Raw genomic sequence first — 23,415 nt, 5'->3', positions numbered from 1 at the left:
GTACTCTATAGTCTGAGACCCTGTCAAAAAAAAGGGAAGGGCTCAACATAGTAGGTACAGAGCTATTTTGACAGAAAGATCATGAGGGAAAAACTAGCAGCTGTCAGATAGAGAGTAATTTATTTTATTCATTTATTTTTATTTTTATTTTTTTGAGACAGAGTTTCGCTCAGCTGCCCAGGCTGGAGTGCAGTGGCACGATCTTGCCTCATGGCAACCACCATCTCCTGGGTTCAAGCGATTCTCCTCTCTCAGCCTCCCAAGTAGCTGGGATTACAGGCACCCGCTATCATGCCTGGCTAGTTTTTGTATTTTAGTAGAGATGGGGTTTCATCATGTTGGCCAGGCTGGTCTTGAACTCCTGACCTCAGGTGATCCACCTGCCTCGGCCTCCCAAAGTGCTAGGATTACAGGTGTGAGCCACCACACCCAGCATTTCATATTTCATTTCTTTCATTTCAAGATGGAAACTCACTCTATCACCCAGGCTGGAGTACGCCACTGCACCTGACATTTCATTATTCATTTCATTTCATTATTTCATTTCTTCATTTCATTGCACCCAGCATTTCATTATTCATTTCATTATTTCATTTCTTCATTTTGTTTCATTTCGAGATGGAAACTCGCTCAATCGCCCAGGCTGGAGTGCACCACCACACCCAGCATTTCATTATTCATTTACTTCATTTCATTTCGAGACAGAGACTTGCTCTATTGCCCAAGCTGGAGTGCGCCACCGCACCTGGCATTTCATTATTCATTTCATCATTTCATTTTATTTCATTTAGAGATGAAGACTCACTCTACCGCGCAAGCTGGAGTGCACCACCACACCCAGCATTTCATTATTCATTTCATTATTTCATTTCATCATGTCATGTCATGTCATGTCATTTCATTTCGAGACAGAGACTCGCTCTATCACCCAGGCTGGAGTGCGCCACTGCATCTGGCATTTCATTATTCATTTATTTCATTTCATTTCACCCAGCATTTCATTATTCATTTCATCATTTCATTTCATTTCGTTTCATTTCCAGATGAAAACTTGCTCTATTGCCCAGGCTGGAGTGCGCCACCGCACCCGGCATTTCATTATTCCATTTTATCATTTAGTTTCATTTATTTCATTTCATATTTCATCTCATTTCATTCCATTTCGATGGAGACTCGCTCTATTACCCGGGCTGGAGTGCGCCACCACACCCAGCATTTCATTATTCATTTCATTTCACCCGGCATTTCGTATTTCATTTCATCATTTCAATTCTCACTTCATTTCATTTCATTTGTTTCATTTCATTTCAAGACAGAGACTCGCTCTATCGCCCAGTCTGGAGTGCACCCAGCATTTCATTATTCATTTCATATTTCATTTCCCATTTCATTTCATGACAGAGACTCACTCTATCACCCAGGCTGGAGTGTGCCACCCACATTTCATTATTAATTTCATTATTTCATTTCATCATGTCATGTCATTTCATTCTGAGATGGAGACTCGTTCTATTGCCCAGGCTGGAGTGCAGTGGTGTGATCTCTGCTCACCGCAACCTCTACCTCCTGGGTACAAGCGATTCTCCTCTCTCAGCCTCCCGAGTAGCTGGGATTACAGGCACCTGCCATCATGCCCGGCTAATTTTTGTATTTTAGTAGAGACAGGGTTTCACCATGTTGGCCAGGCTGATCTTGAACTCCTGACCTCAAGTGATCCACCCACCTAGGCCTCCCAAAGTGCTAGGATTACAAGCGTGAGCCACTGCACCCAGCATTTCATATTCCATTTCATATTTATTTCATCATTTCATCTCCTTCATTTCATTTCAAAACGGAGTCTCACTCTATCACCCAGGCTGGAGTGCATCACCACACCCAGCATTTCATTATTCATTTCATTTCATTATTTCTTCATTTCATTTCATTTCACCCGGCATTTCATTATTCATTATTTCATTTCTTCATTTCATTTCATCCCATTTGAGACAGAGACTCGCTCTATCACCCAGGCTGGAGTGTGCCACTGCACCTGGCATTTCATTATTCATTTCATTATTTCATTTCATCATTTCATTTATTTCATTTTTTCATTTCATTTCATTTCACCCGGGATTTCATTATTCATTTCATTATTTCATTTCATCATTTCATTTCATTTCATTTCGAGACAGAGACTCCCTCTATTGCCCAGGCTGGAGTGCGCCACTGCACCCAGAATTTCATTATTCATTATTTCATTTCATCATTTTATTTGATCATTTCATTTCATTTCAAGACAGAGACTCGCTCTATCACCCAGGCTGGACTGCGCCACCACACCTGGCATTTCATTATTCATTTCACCCAGCATTTCATATTTCATCTCATCATTTCTCATTTCACTTATTTCATTTCATTTCAAGATGGAGACATGCTCTATTGCCCAGGCTGGAGTGTGCCACCACACCTGGCATTTCATTTTATTATTTCATTTCAGTATTCATTTATTTCATTTCTTCACTTCATTTCATTTCACTTCAAGATGGAGACTCGCTCTATCACCCAGGCTGGAGCGCACCACCACACCTGGCATTTCATATTTCTTCATTTCACTTATTCCATTCCCATATTCCCATTCCCATTCAATTTCAATCCATTTCATGACAGAGACTTGCTGCATTGCCCAGGCTGGAGTGCACCACACGCATTTCATTATTCATTTCATTATTTCATTTCATCATGTCATGTCATGTCACGTCATTTCGAGCCAGAGGCTTGTTCTAACACCCAGGCTGGAGTGCAGTGGCGCGATCCCTGCTCACTGCAACCTCTGCCTCCTGGGTTCAAGCGATTCTCCTCTCTCAGCCTCCCAAGTAGCTGGGATTACAGGCACCCGCTATCATGCCCGGCTAGTTTTTGTATTTTAGTAGAGATGGGGTTTCATCATGTTGGCCAGGCTGGTCTTGAACTCCTGACCTCAGGTGATCCACCCTCCTCAGCCTCCCAAAGTGCTAGGATTACAGGCGTGAGCCACCACACCCAGTATTTCATATTTCATTTCATTTCATATTTAATTTTGTTTCATTATTTCATCATTTCATTTCAAGACGGAGTCTCACTCTATCACCCAAGCTGGAGTGCATCACCGCACCCAGAATTTTATTATTCATTTCAATATTTCATTTATTTCTTCATTTCATTTCATTTCATTTCACCCGGCATTTCATTGTTATTTCATTTCATCCCATTTCATCTCATGTCATCTCATTTCATTTCGAGACGGAGACTTGCTCTATTGCCCAGGCTGGAGTGCACCACTGCACCTGGCATTTCATTATTCATTTCATCATTTCATTTCATTTCACCTGGCAATTCATTATTCATTTTATTATTTCATTCCATTTATTTCATTTATTCTCTTCATTTCATTCCATTTCATTTCGAGACAGAGACTTGCTCTATCGCCCAGGCTGGAGTGTGCCACCACACCCGGCATTTCATTATTCATTTCATCATGTCATGTCATGTCACGTCATTTCATTCTGAGACAGACTCGCTCTATCGCCCAGGCTGGAATTCAGTGGCGCGATCTCTGCTCACTGCAACCTGAGGTCGGGAGTTCGAGATCAGCCTGACCAACATGGAGAAACCCCGTCTCTACTAAAAATACACAAAATTAGCCGGGCATCGTGGTGCATGCCTGTAATTCCAGCTACTGGGGAGGCTGAGGCAGGAGAATCGCTTGAACTCAGGAGGCAGAGGTTGCTGTGAGCCAAGATCATGCCATTGTACTCCAGTCTGGCCAACGAGAGTGAAACTCTGTCTCAAAAAAAAAAAAAAGTGATGGTAGATGCTCACACTGGCAAATGTTAGCAAGTACTAGAAGGTTCATTTGGCAGTAGTCATTCACGTTTTAAGCATGCAGATAATTTGCTCAAGTAACTTAATTTTTAGCAATTTATCCTACAACTAAAACGTATGTGCAAAACTGTGTGTACGACAGTGTTTAAGAGAAGGCCTCAAAGAAAAGGTGGTATCTGAACAAAGATGGACAGATGATGCAGCATTTCAGGTAGGTATCTGGAAGGATTGTTCTAGGAAATGGTAACAGCAAGAACAAAGGCCCTGAAGTGGGAGTTAAAAGACAATGGGAATAGGAGTAGAATCTGGAGTCATCAAAGTGGCAAGGGAGCAAATTACAGAGAAGATAGAGCCACTTTAAAGAATCTGGCTTGGCCCGGCGTGGTGGTTCACGCCTGTAATCCCAGCACTTTGGGAGGCTGAGGTGGGCGGATCATGAGGTCAGGGGATCGAGAACATCCTGGCCAACATGGTGAAACCCCGACTCTACTAAAAATACAAAAATTAGCTGGGCGTGGTGGCGGGCATCTGTAATCCCAGGTACTTGGGAAGCTGAGGCAGGAGAATCGCTTGAACCCAGGAGATGGAGGTTGCAGTGAGCCAAGATTGTGCCACTGCACTGCAGCCTGGCGACAGAGCAAAACTCTGTTTTAAAAAAAAAAAAAAAAAGCAAAAAAAAAAAGCTTAATTGGATTTTGATTGCTACCTTCTAAATATCAGCACTTTCATTTAATCATAAGCCTCAAAGTGTTTATAAAACTTCTATAAAGAGTTAAGTTTCATAATTCTCCTAACGAGAGTCTACACATACTGAGATGTTAATGCGGGGTTTAGAAACTGTCAAAAACTTTCATAAGACCCTCAAAGAGATCTAGGACAATTCCTCCCACACACAGAAAAGCAATCACCCAAACAACTGAGAATCAGTGGCAAAAAAACTCTCCTAAAAGGACACAGTACTATGGGGAGTCAAAAACAATTCAGACAGCTGGGCACAGTGGCTCATGCCTGTAATCCAGTAACTCAGGAGGCTGAGGTGAGAGGATTGCTTGAGGCCAGCCTGGGTAACATAGCAAGACCCCATTGCTAAACAAAAAAAGAAACAATGAAAAAAATTAGCTGGGTGTGGTGGCATGCACCTGTAGTCTGAACCACTGGGGAGGCTGAGGTGAGAGGATCCTTTGAGCCCAGGAGTTCAAGGCTGTAGTGAGCCATGATGGCACCACTGCACTTTAGCCTGGGTGACAGAGCAAGACCCCAACTCAAAAAAAAAAAAAAAACAAGGGAAACATTTTAGCGAGTTTAGTCTTGCCTGGAAGAGACAAGTAAGGGACAGATGGGGGCAGTGGTGAGGGAGCCCAGGACAGCTAGCTGCTATGCTATTCAAAGTCACATATATTGCTTCCACAATATAACAAAACAGAGAAAGAAACCACCAAACAGCAAACCGTCTTCTACTGATCCCATCATTTTTTTTTTTTTCTTTTCTTTTTTTTTTTTTTTTGAGACAGAGTTTCACTCTTATTGCCCAGGCTAGAGTGCAGTGGCGGGATCTAGCCTCACCGCAACCTCCACCTCCCAGGTTCAAGCAATTCTCCTGCCTCAGCCTCCCGAGTAGCTGGGATTTCAGGCATGCGCCACCACACCTGGCTAATTTTGTATTTTTAGTGGAGACCGGATTTCTCTATGTTGGTCAGGCTGGTCTCGAACTCCTGACCTCAGGGGATCCACCCGCCTCAGCCTCCCAAAAATGCTGGGATTACAGGCGTGAGCCACCGTGCCCAGCTGGCCCAATCATCTTTCATTTCAACCTTTTCCTCACCATCTCTTCAACTAATACTTTTCCTGGACCATTTTGACTTTAGGCTTCTACCTCCAATCTATTTTATCTACCCACTACTTCTAACTTAATCTTCCTCAGAGATAATTCTAATACTCTGTCCAAAAACCTTTGATGACATGCTGCCTTTCTATGTGATTTTAAGCTTCTTACCTTAGCTTTCCATGCCATAAGCCTAAACTATCTTCCCAGACTTTTCTCCCACACCTTCCTTATATGTATCATATAATCAAACAGATACATCAGAAAATTCAGTCCATCCTTAAGGTCTGGCTCAACTGTTATTTATTACTTCTTTCCCTTTTCTAGAAATTTTCCTGATTTCTCTATCCTGGAGGTAATTTAGTTTGGTGAGAAAGACAACGGGCTTTGGACTCAGACTAGAGTTTGATGCACTAGAACATGACAGAGCTGTGTGAGCATGTGGAGGTAATTTAACTTGTCTGAATTTTAGTTTCTTTGTCTATAAAACAAGGGAGTACCAGTCTACTACCTTCAGAGAATGGTAAATGAGCTGACCTATATAAAGGATGTGACCTCCTTTCTACTTTAAGCGTATTTTGTACAATTCTTAGCGGAGTTAACACAGCTTTCCTCTTGGAAGTCAACAGACAATATGTAAGACTGAAAAGTCAAGAAAAATCAAGATAATAATATTATTTAAAAACATGAAAATAAAAAATAATGAATTAAAGCAGCCTAGGCATGGTAGTTCACATCTGCAATCCTAGCACTTTGGGAGGCTGAGGCAGGATGACTGCTTGAGCCCAGGAGTTCAAGACTAGCCTGGGCAACATAGTGAGACCCCATCTCCGAAAAAGAAAAAAAAAAAAGAATTAGCTGGGTGTGGAGGCGTATGCCTGTAGTCCCAGCTACTCAGGAGGCTGAGATGGATCACCTGAGCCCAGGAGGTCAAGGCTACAGTGAGCCTTGATTGTGCCACTGCACTCCAGCCTGGATGACAGAGTGAGACTCTGTCTTAAAAAAAAAAATTAAAATAAGCTGGGAGTGGTGGCTCACACCTGTAATCCTAGCACTTGGGAGGCTGAGGAGGGTGGATCACCTGAGGTCAGGAGTTTGAGACCAGCCTGACCAATATGGTGAAACCCCGTCTCTACTAAAAATACAAGAATTAGCCAGATGTGGTGGTATGTGCCTGCAGTCCCAGCTACTCAGGAGGCTGAGATGGGAGAACTGCTTGATCCCAGGAGGTGGAGGTTGCAGTGAGCCGAGATCATGCCACTGCACTCCAGCCTGGGTGACACCAAGACTCCATCTCAAAAAAGAAAAAAAAAAAAAAAAAATTTAAAAGTTGCCTTTGGGAAAAGGGAATTAAGGTGAGACGTATAGAACACTGTTGCACATCATTAAAATCTTTTAGATGTTAAAAAGATAAAAACCTTGACTTAAAAAATCAAGTATGTGGATTAAACATCATTAAAATCTTTTAAACGTTAAGATAAAAACCTTGACTTAAAAAATCACGTATGTGGATTATTTTGATAAAAATAAAAATTAAGTAGCCAAAGATGTATCAACATAATAAAAAAGCTAAATTAGGCATTACTTGGATGTATGCTTCTAAACTAGTAAAACTTATCACAGAAGAGAATTATCTGACCCTTGACAGCAACATGTTGATCTCCCAGTAGAGTAAGATGATCATAGGAATAAGATGCTCTAAATTGACTTACAGGGAAGTCATTCCTGGGCTTCGACCTTGTGTGTGTCTTGTGATAGTTTAATATGCTGATGTCACAGGTCAAACTATTGTTTAAAACAAAACCAACAATTCTGAATATTCTATTGCTTAGTCTGTCCAAGATTAAAAAAACTAAACTAAAATGAATGAAAAATACAGAAAAGAATCTTATATTCTTAATGTCAAAAAACCACCATAAACCATATGATCCAAGAATCCCACTTCTGCACATATATCCAAAAAAAGAAAGAAGGACCTTGAAGAGATATTTGTACATCCATATTCGTAGCAGCATTATTCACAATAGCCAAAAGGTAGAAGCAACCCAAATATTCCTTGATAAAAGAATGCACATGCAAAATGTGGTACACATACACAGAATGAATATTATTTAGCTTTAAAAAGGAAGGGAATTCTGGCACATGCAACAACATGGATGAACCTTGAGGATATTATGCTACGTAAAATAAGCCAATCAAAAAAGGACAAATATTGTATGATTCTACTTATATGAGGTGCCTAAAGCAGCCAATTCAGAGACAGAAAGTGTAACATTATCAGGAACTAAGGAAGTGGTAAATTGGGAGGCTTAATAGGTACAGAGTATCAGTTTTGCAAGATGAAAAAGTTCCAGAGATTGGTTATATAATCATGTGACTATAATACTAATGTACTGTATACTTAAAAATGGTTAAGATGGGTAAATCTCATATTTTACCACAATTAAAAACCAAACCAAACCAAAATAACCATAAAGTTAGAACACTAGATTATACTGCAACAGAGTGTAATTTCCTTGAAAACCATGAATTTTAAAAAGCGCACTTCAAGTATATTAAGAGATGGCTCCCCATTCAACAGTACTCACCTGTACATTTATACAACATGCCTGTCATGGTTCCAGCTGCTACTGTGTTAAGGTCATCTTCTGCACCTCGTGTTTTCTCAACGATGACACCAAATGCACTATAGAGCAAAGCTAAAGAGGAAATGGAAGTGCTCAGTGACAAAACAGTGATAAAGTGTGATATTATGATATACATATATTGGTTTTCATCCATGGTTCCTAGCTCATAACTCCCATAGCCCTTCCTAAGTGACTAAAACAATCACTTGTTAAGGTATTTGTCCTTGGTTCTGGAATCAGCTTTGGAACAGCTTCAGAGGGACAAAGGTGAAGGTCTTTTGTTGTATTACTGGGGCACTTCAGGCCTCAGAAGCAGCCTCAGAAACAGAATCTCTCTCTGTGACCTTCTCCTGCCCTCCTTTCACCTGCTCCCTTTTCTCCCCACAGCAGGACTCTAATCTTTCCCCACACCTTCCTGTCTTAGAACTGGCCATAAAGAAATTCTATGACCTACCTTGTCTGATTGCAGGCTGTAAGACCCCCATTTCAGAAGAGATCGTACCCCATACCCAGGAAGAAGAAATGTTGCACAGAAAGGCCAAGGAGAATCTGGGCAGGCAGGCCTTGCTGGGTTTCTGCGCCCAGTCTATTAGTAGTAGAGCATGTCCTTTTTGTCCAATCACAGTTCTATAAGGTTGTCCGTGCTTCAGTCATGCCTATCCAATCAATTTTCCACATGAGGCCCAAGTGGATGGGGTCGGAAGACTTTCTGGACAGCTCAACTCATGGGACTTGCAGGAAAGTGAGAAAGAACTCACCCACGTGTCAGGAGGCTAGTGCACCCCAACTCCAGTGAAATGAAAGCCCCTGCACTCAGGGCCCATCCAGGCCTCACCTTATGTATTCCTTGACTGGGCTATTTGTATCCTTTAAAAATATCCAGCCAGGTGTGGTGGCTCACAAAGTTTCTGTAATCCCAGCACTTTGGGAGGCCGAGGTGGGAAGATCACATGAGCCCAGGAGTCAGAGACCAGTCTGGGCAACAACATAGGGATACCCCCTTCTCCAGAAAAATTTTTTAAAAAATTAGTTGGCATGGTGGTGCATGTTGCCTGTAGTCCCAGCTCCTTGAAAGGCTGAGGTGGGAGGCTTGCTTAAGCCCAGAAGTCTAGGTTGCAGTGAGCTCCACTGCACTCTAGCATGGGTGACAGAGCAAGACCATGTCTCAAAAAAAAAAAAAAAAAAATCTTTATAATAAATACACAAATGTTAAGTATGTGTTCCCTCGAGTTCTGTAAGCCAATCCAATAAATTAATCAAACCCAAAGAGGGGGTTGTGGGAAACCCTGACAAAGCTGGTTGGTCAGAAGCACACGTAAAATAACCTGGAGCTTGCGATCAGCATCAGAAGTATCCAAAGTGGGGCTCAGTTTTGTGGGACAGAGTGCTCAACCTGCTGATCTAATGCTATCTCCAGGCAGAAGTGAAACAGGAGGACACCCAACTGGTGTCCACTGCAAAAGAGATTACTTGGTATGTGGGGAAATATTCCCACATAACTGGTCACAGAACTATCCTATGTGGACTGTTGTAGTGTGAGAGCAGAGGAAAAACTGTTTTTTTTTTCAACACAAAAGTCAGTATGGCAATTATATTTAGAAAAATTTATCCAAAGATATACATGGAATGATCACTAGAACAGTTTCTAATAGCAAACACCTGGCAACAAATAAAATGCCCATCAAGAGCATTTGTACCATCTGAATTGATCCAGAGAGGGACTTTTCATATAATGGAATACTATACAGTCACTTAAAAACCAGAAGAATCATTTTCACTAATAAGTAAATCAGGGACATGTGCACATGGTACACGACTGACTGGCTATGCAGAGACGCCTGGAAGAATTCAGAAGAAACATCAATAGTAGCTATTTCTAGAAAGTACCGCTAGGAAGTCTCAGGAAGAATATTTAAAATTTTCATTTATATGCTACCCTTAATTGCTGTACTTCGGATTAAAGACACACACATACACACACACACACACGTATTTCTAGTATAAGAAAAAATAGATTAAAAAAAAAGTGAGGTTTGATTCTCACGTATTATAACACTAGCACCATTTCATTTTAAAGTATCTTCCCCTAAGCCATCTTTCTATGCTCTTGCAGATTCCTATCTGGAATGAATGTTAAACTTTTAAACTCTTTCTCAAAATTATAGCTACACTTGCCCCTTGCAACAATACACTGCGCTCAGCCTTACAACTCCTCTACTGCAGTATTTTTATACTTCTATGAAAGTTCATCTTCCTCTTCAACTTATTTAACTGAAACTGATCACAAGCAGAACATCCTTCTCGATCATACCACAATGGGTACACAGAGGGTGAACAGCCATTCTAGTTTGTCCAGGACTGTGGGGCGGGGTGGGCGGGGGGTGGAGATTATTGGAACATAGTTTCTTGGACTTTTCTCTGAAACTCCTAGGCAGACAAGGACAGCTGACTACTCTAGGTATACAAGCAATTAAAAGAAACAGAGGGGGGTGACTCTGTAGGAGGGTGGGAGGAATGCAGACATCAGCAACATATGAAAGCAGCCATCTCTTAGGATCCAAAGTGTGAAAACTGGCTTTACAGTGTGAAGATATACTGCTTCCAAATTCTGTGACAAGGCAGGACCTCACTCTGCCATAACAAACGCTTTTTCTATGTTTTCAATGAGTTTTCTATGTCTTCCCCTCCTTAATCTGCCACAATTTAAATTGAGATTTTCAACTAAGTTCATACAGTAGGAAAATTTTGGATGTCAGGACATAAGCCATAAGAGATCTATTGTAAGTGATCAATCATTCATAAACAATATGGTATGAAAGCATTAGGCTCTGACTAAGCACTACTAAATTACCTTTTGCCTAGAACTGCAAACGTTTTCATTATCTACAAGGAACCTATTCCAATTGTGGCAATTAGGTGCCTGAAATCTACTCAGGTAAACAGACTAATGAACAGGCTATTAAGAAAACATAGCAAGAGGGCTGGATTAATTTATCATGTATCACTACAGGACCTTGAACCTTGTCTGACATACAAAGCTCTTTACTTTGGACCTAAATTATCTGGATTTCATTTAAACATGATTTTATTGGGTGTTGTGCTTGGAGAGTGTGCAGTGTCCAAAAGATTTTAAAAATTCAGAAATGGTATTCAGAATGGTATTAGCACCTGAGATTATTTCATAAGTTAGTTCATGGTCTTTCCCTAAGTAGTATCTACATTATGCACTGGAATGGATTTAAACATAATTGTCTCATATCCTAGGACCAGAATATGGGTTGATCAAATTGATCATGATATTTGTGCATTCTTTCTTTAAGTTAACAATTTATTATCAAACGAGATCTCTACTTACCCAGAGAACCTAGAGTATTAGCCCAAAGTGCCCCTTGCCTAGTCACCATATTCAAAATCCTATCAGGGCAGAAAGAGAAAGAATCTGTATTTAGAATCATTATTTCTCTAGTAACCTTTAAAAACAATAATGGCTATTTAACATGTCTAGACCCAGGGCGCAAAGTTTTTTAAATTCTAAAATACATCTTAATATCTCCGATTTCAATAAGGATGGTTTTTACTCTACATAAGTGAAAATTAGGTTAAAACTTTCAAAACTTTAGGCAAAAGTCTTAAGGACTTTTATATAAGTCCTTAATAATAATAATAATAATAATAATAAGGAAAACTCTTATTATTAAATGTATAATATAATGAATACACATTAAATATATATAAGGCTTTGAATGACAGCCTGGAATGTATCTTACAGAGGTTTACAGAAACTAATCCGTGTAAAAAATGCCACTGTTAACTATGGCGAGCTAGCTTCTAAAAGGTTCTTTTTGGGAGGGGAACATATGCTTAGAATGTTAAAGATAATCAAAGTAAAGAATATCAAAGTACAGAATATAAAGTAAAGAATATCGAAGTACAGAATATAAAGTAGAATTAAAGAGAAGGAATCAGCCATCTAACTAGAATACATGGGGAAAGCACCCTGTGTCTGCTCCCAGACTAGAACCAAGCAGCAAAGGTGAATGCTCAGCACACTCTCAAGGAAGCACAGTTCTGCCTTGCACCAGTGCCAGACACCACCAGAACAGTGATGGAGGCAACTGGATGAAGAGAAGACATTCTTCTCCCAGCAGTGTAACACCATCCCAGGAATGGTTCTGTCCAGACAGCTGACTACTGCTGGAAATTATGGAAATACAGTAACAAAGAGTGAAGGAACTCATTCAGTTTAATTATTAAACGACTCAATTAATGTTCTACAGAAACAAAAATTTGTATTGCTTCTAAAAGATTGTTTTAAAAAATCAGTAATGTTTACAAACAGAAGTATATTGTTTCTAATTATGTTACATATTTACTAACGTATTTTAAGTTCAGCCATCATTTTTTCATTTTTAACAAGCATTTTAATAACTTGTTTTAAGAAAGGAAGCAAGTTGTCTTTTCTAGGAGATCTACTTCCAAATTTGTATTTAATATGATATTGGGGTTTTTGTCTCAAAATAAGGTGGGAGAGGAGAGGGAGATGGGATAGAACTGGCCATGGTTGATGGTTGTTGAGGATGGGTTATGGTTCATGTGTTCACTATGCTATGTATTTTGTCTACTTTTATATATTCAAAATTCCCCATAATACAAAAACTTAAAAATATTATTGAAGCGAGGGACAAGTAATAAAAATATTGAAGGATCTAGGCTGGTAAAGCATGGACAGAGATCCACACAGTAACAGGAATATAAAAAACTTAACAGAGCTAGGCGCAGTGGCTCATGTCTGTAATCCCAGCAGTTTGGAAGGCTGAGGCAAGAGGATCACCTGAGCTCAGGAGTTTGAGAACAGCCTGAGCAATACAGTGAGACCCCGTCTCTACAAAAAATTAAAAAATTAACTGGGCATGGTGGCATGTGCCTGTAGTCCCAGCTACTCGGGAGGCTGAGGTGGGAGGATCACTTGAGCCCAGGAGGTCAAGGCTACAGTGAGCTGTGATGGCACCATTGCACTCCACCTCGGGCAACACAGCAAGGCCCTGTCTCTCAAAAAACCCCACAATTTAACAGGCCTTCCAGTTTCCCATGGTCTAATTCTAGCACATCTGGTGCCATCTGCTGGGTGAACAATATGAAAGGAAGATAGGATTTATTTAAAGTGTCCTAAAACAGAACAGTAGCCATCGAAGAATACATACTCATGATTCCACTTACATGAAGCATAAAAATGGGCAAAACTAAACATATTGTTTAAGGAATATCAAGAGGGACTGGCCATGTTTACTTCTTAAGTTGGGTGAAAACATACTTTCCGATCCTTTTAACTGTACTTTCCCTTCTCTGTAACTTCAAGTTCTAACAGAAAACTGTGTCTTATCCTTTTGGAATTAACTCTAATTCTAAAAATTTTATTTAAAATGTATCTGGCTCATCATTTCGGAAACAAAGTCAAGACAGTAAGAAGTTCAAGTTAAATGATGGCAGCTTGAGCCATCACTCTCATGAGCTGCTTATTCTTCATTACCATTTCCTATGGATCTGCATGCCCCCAAACAATCCAAAATTCCCATTAGCAACTCAACAATTTGAAAAGCAAGTCACATAGGGTTGGAGAATGTAACAGGTGCAGCTGAGAAGTCAGGCTGGCATAGCACTAGCTGACTGAGGGACACTGATTAAAAAAATCACTCCTTTTTAAAAGCTTAGAGTCAGTAATCTGATTCCTTAGTTGCTTTTATTTTGATTAAGATTAAAAAACAAAGACAAAAAAGCACATAACTATGCTAACCATCTGTAATCTCAAGGTTGTACTCATCAAACCAATACAACAGAGCTTAATATTCAAGTATCACTACATCAGATGGTTACAAGAGACTTACTGTACATTTCCTGGTTTGGACGAGGCCATGTTCTGGGTTTCCTTCAATCCTAGCCGAAGACCATTCATTGCCCCAAATGCAGCCCCTGGTAAATCATAAAAATTCACCCAGATAAGACAGCTTTATATTAAAAAAACAAACTCAAAACTGCATAACTACACTTCTGATTCTTTTTCGTTTTTATTTAATAGAAAAAGACAAATGTAAATATTAAAAAAAAAACCCTGAAACCAACATTCTGATTGCTTTTGATTTTACACACCCTCAACTACTTGAACTGAGCACTCTTGAGAAAAAAGTATGTAACACTCACCTGTCATGCAACATCCTCCAATCGTAAAGAAGGCCAGCTCAAATCTGCCCCAGGTTTTATTAGCTCCGATAGGTAAAATAAACTCATCTGTATCCTAAAAGGATAATAATGAAAACCAAGCTGAGTGTCCCTCAAGACACGAATCTTGTAAAGTTGCCTTTTTAACATTTCAAGTAGTTTTTCACAGAAAATAAACCTTAAATTAACTCAAACCTATACTTAAACAAAAATAAAACTTTCTGCAGCAGTAACACCTAAATCAAAGTGAAATGAAATACGAAACACAGTTCTTAGAAGGGAGTCTCATTAAAGACTTTGTTTCCTTCAAAACGTAAATCTGATAGATTTGTGCAAAAGTGTTTAGAAAGGACAGCTCTAGAGAAAGGAACACTGAAAGCTATGAGAAGAACAGAACAGACAACCAGTCTGGAAGAAACAAATAACTTTCATTCTGTAGCAGCTATTTATTGTGCATTTTTCTATGTATAAAGCCAAATGTTCACAAACATGAACAAAAACTAATAAAGTACAACAGTTTGGATCAATTATGCAAGGGCAAATGACCCCCTTTAATAATTCTTATCTGTTTAAGGAGTATATATTCCTTTGATACTCTCAGAAAGCTATAGACCCTATTTCTAGTAATTGCATACACAAAATGTGGCATGAACCCCTGGAAGGTCATCCAAAATACTAAGATTGAGAAATGACACTCTTAAGAGCAAAATATGGTTACCAATTTTGAAGAGTCAATGCACCTTTATGAAAAACACACTCAAAAAAACACAAAATTTTATCACCATGTTGGATTAAAAAAAAAAAATCACACTCATTTTTGGCAAGCTTTCCATCCAAAGATGGTTAAAATAAGCCTCTAATGGCTAGGTCACACCCTTGGCAAAAAGACACATAGTGTGTTACATTTAACATAGTAAAGACCACTGACAATTAACATTCTCCTACATCCTTGTGGCAAATACTGAACGTTGATTCAGAAAACTGTATTCCTAATCAGAAAACTGTGGTTCTGCCTTGGTTTTTTCTTTCTGGCATGTGCACACATCCTCACCAAAAATTGCAAAAGTAAACAAACACATCTACTCTCATCACATAAGAATGGTCTGTTGGGCAATAATAAAATCTGAATAGATCCCATGTCATAATATAATTGTATAGAGTTTTATAAATTTTGGGTACTTCAACTTTTAAATAATGACTTAGTATTAAACTGCTTTTTGTTTGAGTTTTTAGAAATGCTAGATTCAATGTGGTAAGGTAAATAATTATTCTTCAGTCTCAGGCCATGGTTGCTGAGAAGAAAAAAAAAATTATCCTTCAATACAGAAACAGATCACTAATTAAGAATAGAAAACTTGGCCAGGCACGGTGCCTCCCGCCTGTAATCTCAGCGCTTTGGGAAGCCGAGTCGGGTGGACTGCCAGAGCTCAGGAGTTCGAGGCCACCCTGGGCAACATGGTGAAACCCCGTCTCTACTAAAATACAAAAAATTAGCTGGGCGTGGCAGTGTGCGCCTGTAGTCCCAGCTACTTGGAGGGCTGAGGCAGGAGAATTGCTTGAACCCGGGGGTGGAGATTGCAGTGAGCTGAGATCACGCCACTGCACTCCAGCCTGGGTGACAGAGCGAGACTCCATCTCCGAAAAAAGAAAACTTAAAAAAAAAAAAAAAAAGGCTGTGATGAACATTATCAAGCAAGCAAAAGTGCACGTTAGCACCAACTCATTCTCCTGCTAGTATCAACTGAAAAATATAACAAGGGTTGCAAGCAAATGTCCATCAATTCACACACAAACAAGGCTGTTATCAAAGTATGTTAATATATTGAATGTATAGAAGATTTACTAAAAAGCTCTTGTTAAACCTGTCCTGTTGACACTCCAGGACACTAGTATTACTAAAATCCCAAGTACCAGAGTTTGCTGACATGGAAGATAAATCCAAGAATGGGTATCAATGTACTTGCTAGGGGGGGGAAAAAAAAAAAGAAAAAACTTTTTTAATTTATAATTTTGTGTGTTTAACACTATGGATGTTAAAAATATTTAAATTTTCCTTATTTTTGTACCAGATGTTCACCTGGGCTAACAAAAAAATTTATTACTTGACACAATTTAAAAAAAAATTTCAATGAGGATATAAGAGTAGTGACAATACACAAGCATTAGTGAGAGAAACTACAATAGTGTATCAGATAAAAGTTGGCTAGGCACAGTAGCTCATGCTTGTAATCCCAGCACTTTGGGAGGCCAAGGTGGGAGGACTGCTTGAACCCAGGAGTTCCAGACCAGCCTGGACAACACAGCGAGACCCTGTGTCTTCTATTAAACAAGAAAAAAAAAAAGTTGTTGCCAAAGTCACGACATGGTGAGTTGACAGGTACTATTTTATTTAAGATGTCTCTAACCTTCAAAAGTATAAATAAAAGTTTTACAAAATGTAATTTCTATTATCTTTAAATTTAAGGTCTCCAGAATTATTTCCAATAACAGATGAGGTTTATAAAACACTTTTTAAAGTCTGAAGTCCCTCTAGAATTCCAATGGAAGATTAAATGTTCATGATGAAGAATGAATTCACAAGTTTTTGGGGGGATATGAAATATTTTATGTCTAACCTTAATTAGCCCCACCTAGCAATGCAGGGCCACAATGATATTGAATTTTAACTAGATCTAGAGTACAACCTCTAAGTGTAGATTCAACATTAAAGCAAAATACATGCAACTAGTTTTGAAACTTTGAGTAAACTGACAAAGGAGTACTTTTAAAGTAAAAAAATCAATGAACACCCAATGTTAAAATATAACATTTGAAAAACATTTCAAAAATAATGAAGCTTTAAATTGGCAAGGTCCGAACCATCAACTTGCTTCAATTTGAACACTTAACGCAAACAAGAAATGCAGCAGCTGTCAGATGCCGTTAGTGATTCAACTCTGAAATAAAAGGTTCCAACCATAACTCTTAAAAAAAAAAAAAAAAAAAAAAGGCCAGGCATGGTGGCTCATGCCTGTAATTCCAGCACTTCGGGAGGCCAAGGCAGAAGGACCACTTGAGGCCAGGAGTTAAGAGACCAGCCTGGGCAACCAAGTCAGATCACATCTCTACAAAAAATGTAAAAAAAAAAGAATTAGCCAGGCATGGTGGTGTTCATCTGCAGCCCCAGCTGTCTAGGAGGATGAGGCAGAAGGACCGCTTGAGCCTAGGAGTTTGAGGTTACAGTGAGCTATGATGCTGCTACTGCAACTCGAGTCTGGGAGACAGAGTGAGACTTTGTCTCTTAGAAAAAAAAGAGAGAGAGAAAATGGAGTTACTGATATGTATCTCATGTACCATACAATTTACTTACTTAGAGTGTACAATTCAGTGGTTTTTAGTATATTCGGAGTTGTGCAACCAAGACTACAATAAATTTTAAAGCATCTTCATCACCCCCCAAAAAAATCACATACCCATTAGCAGTCACTGCCCATTTACTCCCAACCCTTGGCAGCTACTAATCTACTTTCTTGTCCATATATTTGCCTATTCTGGACATTCCATATAAATGGAACCACACAATATGTGGTCTCTTGTGACTGGTTTCTTTCATTTAGGAAGTTTTAAAGGTTCATTTATATTGTAGCATAATTTAATAGTTCTTTTTTTATTACCAAATAATATTCCATTTGTATGGATATGCCACACTTTTTTATCCATTCATCAGTGGATAAACATTTGGTTTGTTTCCATTTTTTGGTTATTACGAATAATGCTACTAGCAACATTCATTTACAACTTATGTGCACAGACGTTTTCAATTCTCTTGAGTATGGAGTATACGCAAGTGAAATTGCCAGTCATAAGGTAACTCTATTTTTAACACTTTGAGAAACTGCCAGACTGTTTCTAAAAGCAGCTGTATCATTTTACATTCCCACCAGCAATGTACAGAGGTCCAATTTCTCTACATCCTCAACAATACTTATTATTTTCTTTTTGATTATAGTGATCCCCGTGGGTGTAAAGAGGCATCTCATTGTGGTTTTATTTCTCTAATTAATGTTACTGACCAGCTTTCATGTCATTATTAGACATCTGTATATCTTCATAGAGAAATGTCTACTCAAATCCTTTGCCCATTTTGTAATTATTTTTTATTAATGTTTCAAGAGTTAAAAAATTAAATATTCTAGATATAAATTCCTTATCAGATACATAATATGCAAATATTTTCTCTCAGTCTGTGGATTGTCTTTTCCCTATTTTTTTCCTTTTGAGACAAAGTCTCTCTCTGTCACCCAGGCTGGAGTTAAGTGGTTTGATTATGCTTACTGAGACTTGACCTGCTGGACTCAAGTGATCCTCCCACCTCAGCCTCCCTAGTAGCTGGGACTACAGGTGCATACCACCACACCCCACTAATTTTTGTATTTTTTTGCAGAGATGGGATCTTCTTATGTTGGCCAGGCAGGTCTCAAACTCCTGGGCTCAAGTGATCCTCCCGCCTCAGCCTCTTAAAAGTGTTGGGATTATAGGCACGAGCCACTGCGCCAGGACTTTTTCCATTCTTTATTTATTTTTTTATTTTTTTTTTGAGACCGAGTCTTACTCTGTTGCCCAGGCTGAAGTGCGGGTGGTGCGATCTCGGCTCACCACAACCTCTGCCTCCCAGGTTCAAGTGATTCTCCTGCCTCAGCCTCCCAAGTAGCTGGGATTACAGGCGCCCAGCACCACGCCTGGCTAATTTTTGTATTTTTTAGTAGAGATGGGGTTTCACCATGTTGGCCAGGCTGGTCTCGAACTCCTGACCTCAGGTGATCCACCCGCCTCAGCCTCCCAAAGTGCTGGGATTACAGGTGTGAGCCACTGCACCTGGCCTCCATTCTTGTTGGTATTGTCTAAACCACAAAATTTTAAAATTCTGATTAAATACAATTTATCAACTTTCTTTTTACCACTTGTGCTTTTGGTGTCACATCCAAGAAATCACTGTCTAATCCAAAGTCACAACTACTTGTGCCCATGATTTCTTCTAAGAGTTTGACTGCTTCAGTTTACATTTAAGTCTTTAATCCATTTGGTGGTAACATTTTGCATATGGTGCAGGGTTAGGGTTCAACTTCATTCTTATGCATATGGATTCCAGTTGTCCTAACGTCTCCCCTGACTTAACTATTTTGGCATCCTTGTTGAAAAGCAAGTGACTGCGTATATTATATAAGGTCTTTCTTCTGGACTCTGTATTTCATTAACTATGGATTTATTCTTATGTTACTATCATGATGTGGCTCTGTAGAAAGTTTTGAAATTGGCAAGTTCAAGTCCTCCAATCTATTTTCTCAAGGTCATTGGCCATTCTATGTCCCCTGAATTTCCATATGAATTTTAGGATAAAAGCTTGTCAATTTCTGCAAAAAAGCCAGCTGGGATTTTGACAGGCACTGCACTAAATCTGTTGGTTAATTTGGTGAGCACTGCCATTTTAATATTAAAATTTTCAGGAACATAGCATGTGTCTTTCCACTTAATTTCAATAATGTTTTATAGTTTTCAGAATATGTTTTGCACCTGGTCCATTTATTTCTAAGTATTTGCTTTTTGATGTTATTGGTAATGAACTGTTTTTTGTAATTTCATTTTTGTAGTGTTCATTGCAACTGTCTAGAAATATATTTGATTTATGTATATTGAACTTGTATTCTGCAACTTGCTGAACTCGATCATTAGTTTTAACAGATTTTTGTGATTTCCCTTGTGATTTTCTATAGATAAGATCATGTCATTTGTGAACAGATAGTTTAACTTCTTTTTCAACTTGAATGCCATTTAATGTACTTCACTAATTGCCCTGGCCAGACAATGCTGAATATAAATGAGAGTAAATATACTTATTTTGTTCCTGATCTTAGGGAGAAGGCATTCAGTCTTTCACCATTAAATTATGTTAGCTTTGGATATTCTGTAGATGGCATTTAACAGGCTGAAGTCCCTTTTATGTCTAGTTTTATTTATTTAGAGATAGGGTCTTACTCTGTTGCCCAGGCTGGAGTGTAGTGGGGTGTTCTCAGCTCACTGCAACCTTTGTCTCCAGGGTTCAAGCGATTCTCGTGCCTCAGCCTCTCAAGCAGCTGGGATTACAGGTAGGCACCACCACGCCTGGCTAATTTTTGTATTTTTAGTAGAAACAGCGTTTCGCTATGTTGGCCAGGCTGGTCTCAAACTCCTGGCCTCAAACTCCTGGCCTCAAGTGATCTGCCCACCTCAGCTTCCCAGAGTGCTGGGATTACAGGTGTGAATCACTGCGCCCAGCCTAGTTTGTTTTTATAATCATTAAAGGGGGTGTTGGATGTTGTCAAATGATTTTTGTGAATCTATTGAGATAAGCATGTGGTCTTTGTACTATATTCTTTCCTTGATTGCTTTATTATAAATTGATATGGCACAATACATTAATTTTCAGATGTTAGATCAACCTTGCTTTTCTAATATACCCAAGATATATTTGCTAATATATCTTGGATTCAAAAAGATACTCTTTGAAACTTTTGATGCTTAGTCAAAAAAACCCTGATATTGTAAACTGAGCTTTAAAACACACTTTGCCTGTAATCCCAGCACTTTGGGAGCCTGGCCAACATGGTGAAACCCGGTCTCTATTGAGAACACAAAAATTAGCCAGGCGTGGTGGTGGGCGCCTGTAGTCCCAGCTACTCAGGAGGCTGAGGCAGGACGATGGCCTGAATTTGGGAGGCTGAGGTTGCAGTGAGCAGAGATCGCGCTACTGCACTCCAGCCTGGAGGACAAAAGCAAAACTGGCTCAAAAACAAACAAACAAACAAACAAAAAAAACCACACACTTTGTAACTAGGCATCCCAATACTTTTATTGGGGTGCTTTCAAAAATTAATTCTGCTCTGGTTTTAAAAAATAAGCTTTTGAAGGGAGTTAACTGGTTTGAGAGAGATGCAGGCCAAGCTCCTGGTGTTTGTGAGGAAAAAAGGGTGAATGGAGACCAGAGACTTACTGCCTCCAGAAGTGTATGTCATAGTTCAAGTCAGCATAGCACTTGGCGTTTTTTTAAAAATGGTAAAATAATGCACCAAACTAGTAAAATCTTAATCTTACCTGCACGAGGTATCGTGGATCCACATTTAAATAAGGAGACAGAGGGTTCATACCAGTTACTAGAGAGAAAACAAAATGTCACATTGCAACAAAATTCTTTAAGTTAATTCAGTTAGAGTTAATCCAGTTCCTGACTGTTACATGTGTTTGCAATTTTTATAGGCTCACTGAAGGCGGGAAATTTTTTCCCATTTTATCCTCCCTATCTGTCAGTTTGGGGGCTGACTCATCCTGAGACCCTCAATCCCAAACCAGGTCTTCCACTGGTGGCTCAGGCTTTTACACCAATAAGATAATCGCAGTGTCACAGATCTGATTTTTGAACTTACAGGAAGTGTAGTCCAGGCCATTTACAAAGCTAATTTCTTTCACTTTACTACAAGAATGCTTGGTGACTATATAAATTACAAAATAAGACTGAGAAAAGACTAATCAATTCCATGGGAAAAACAGTGGTTGGGTTGGGTTTTCTGACTGTGTACATGTTGTATCTAACTATTTCAAGGCAGTTCCTTCACATATTACTATTAACGATTGATTTACTGTGGCAAGGTTGAGAATCCTTGGGTCATTACCACAGGTATGTGGGTCTGTGCAAAAGAAAACACAAACTTTGAGAGGGCCAGACCTGAATTCACTAACATTGAAAACAGTAAAACCTATCATCTTTGGATCCTTCTGTATCTCAGCAGTTATTTACAAACCTATGCATCACCCATGCCTCTATCTTTTCATCAATTACGAGTCCCTTGTTCTATTTTTAATACCTATTTTGAATTGTGTTACTTCTCTTCTCTATTGCTACCATCCTAGTCCAACCATCATATCTCACAGCAACAATTTCCTAACTCCTTGCTTTCTCTTACCCCTTCAATTCACTGTCTACATAGCAACTACAGTGATTTTTCTTAAGAAAATCGAAACTCCTTACCATAACTTACAAAATCCTACATTAGCTGTCATTCCCTACCTCTCTGATTTCACAAGCTTCAATTGATCCAACTCCCTTGTAACTACGAAGACAGACTGGCCTAAGAGCTGTTCCTTAAACATGCCAAATTTGTTTTGTTTCAGGACATTTGCACTAGCTATTTTCCTGGATACTTGCCTCCCAAGCATTTGTACTGTATTTGGGTCACAGCTCAAATGTCAACTCCCTTGAGATGTTTTCCCTAACCCGCTCTAAAATGGCATCCTGCTTCCATCACAATCTCATGACTCTGCTTTATTCCCTTTACAGCACTTATCACTAAAGGCAATGTTTTAATTTATGTTTGTTGGTTTACCTCAGTATTATGTAAGCTCTGTGAGCGCAAGAGTCCTCTTTTCAAAAAAAAAAAAAAAAAAAAAAAAACCCACAAAAACCACTATAGTCCTGCCCCCAGAAAAGTAGCTAGCACACTGTAAAAGCTCAGTAAATGGTGTTCATTCCCTGGTCCCCCAATTTACCTTCAAATCTTAATCAAATTAATTTAACAATATTGTCACATTAAGGAAGTGTATATGCCCTTTGTGCTCTGAAACTCAGAGATACTAAGATTAATATGAAACTGTGTTCTAAACAGGTAAAGTAGTAGCTCAGGCCTAGGAATCCCAGCATTTTGGGAGGCCGAGACAGGAGGATGGCCTGAGTTCGAGAGTTTGAGACCAGCTTGGACAACACAGGGAGACCCCATCTCCACAATAAGTCAAAAAAAAAATTTTTTTAAATTAGCCAGGTGTGGTGGTACGTACCTAGAGTCCCAGCTACTTAGGAGGCTTAGAGGGGAGGATTGTTTGAGCTCAGGAGTGCCAGGCTTCAGTGAA

General features: G+C 39.3%; 1 protein-coding gene and 1 non-coding gene across 12 annotated transcripts in view; both read right to left on the bottom strand.

The window, feature by feature from the left end:
- The window catches only part of TIMM23B (translocase of inner mitochondrial membrane 23 homolog B), a 45,550-nt gene that overhangs the window by 20,864 nt on the left and 1,271 nt on the right, over window positions 1–23,415 (bottom strand). For 9 of the 11 annotated variants that reach the window (XM_057298892.2, XM_063607383.1, XM_063607382.1 and 6 more), the window contains exons 2-6: window positions 21,610–21,668; window positions 14,485–14,578; window positions 14,172–14,256; window positions 11,645–11,703; window positions 8,251–8,361 (exon numbers count right to left, since the gene is read on the bottom strand). In XM_057298892.2, the coding sequence (XP_057154875.1) occupies window positions 8,251–8,361; window positions 11,645–11,703; window positions 14,172–14,256; window positions 14,485–14,578; window positions 21,610–21,668 (408 nt within the window). The remainder of the gene's footprint in view (window positions 1–8,250; window positions 8,362–11,644; window positions 11,704–14,171; window positions 14,257–14,484; window positions 14,579–21,609; window positions 21,669–23,415) is intronic. The other 2 variants (XM_057298893.2, XM_063607390.1) reach the window with 1 other exon arrangement.
- Window positions 12,288–12,488, bottom strand: LOC117974799 (small nucleolar RNA SNORA74). The gene has a single exon (XR_004664925.1). It is a non-coding gene; the product is annotated as a small nucleolar RNA SNORA74 (small nucleolar RNA).

This window comes from Pan paniscus, chromosome 8, assembly GCF_029289425.2.
Source record: "Pan paniscus chromosome 8, NHGRI_mPanPan1-v2.0_pri, whole genome shotgun sequence".
NCBI lineage: Eukaryota > Metazoa > Chordata > Mammalia > Primates > Hominidae > Pan > Pan paniscus.
This window is presented reverse-complemented; position numbering and strand designations above follow the sequence as displayed.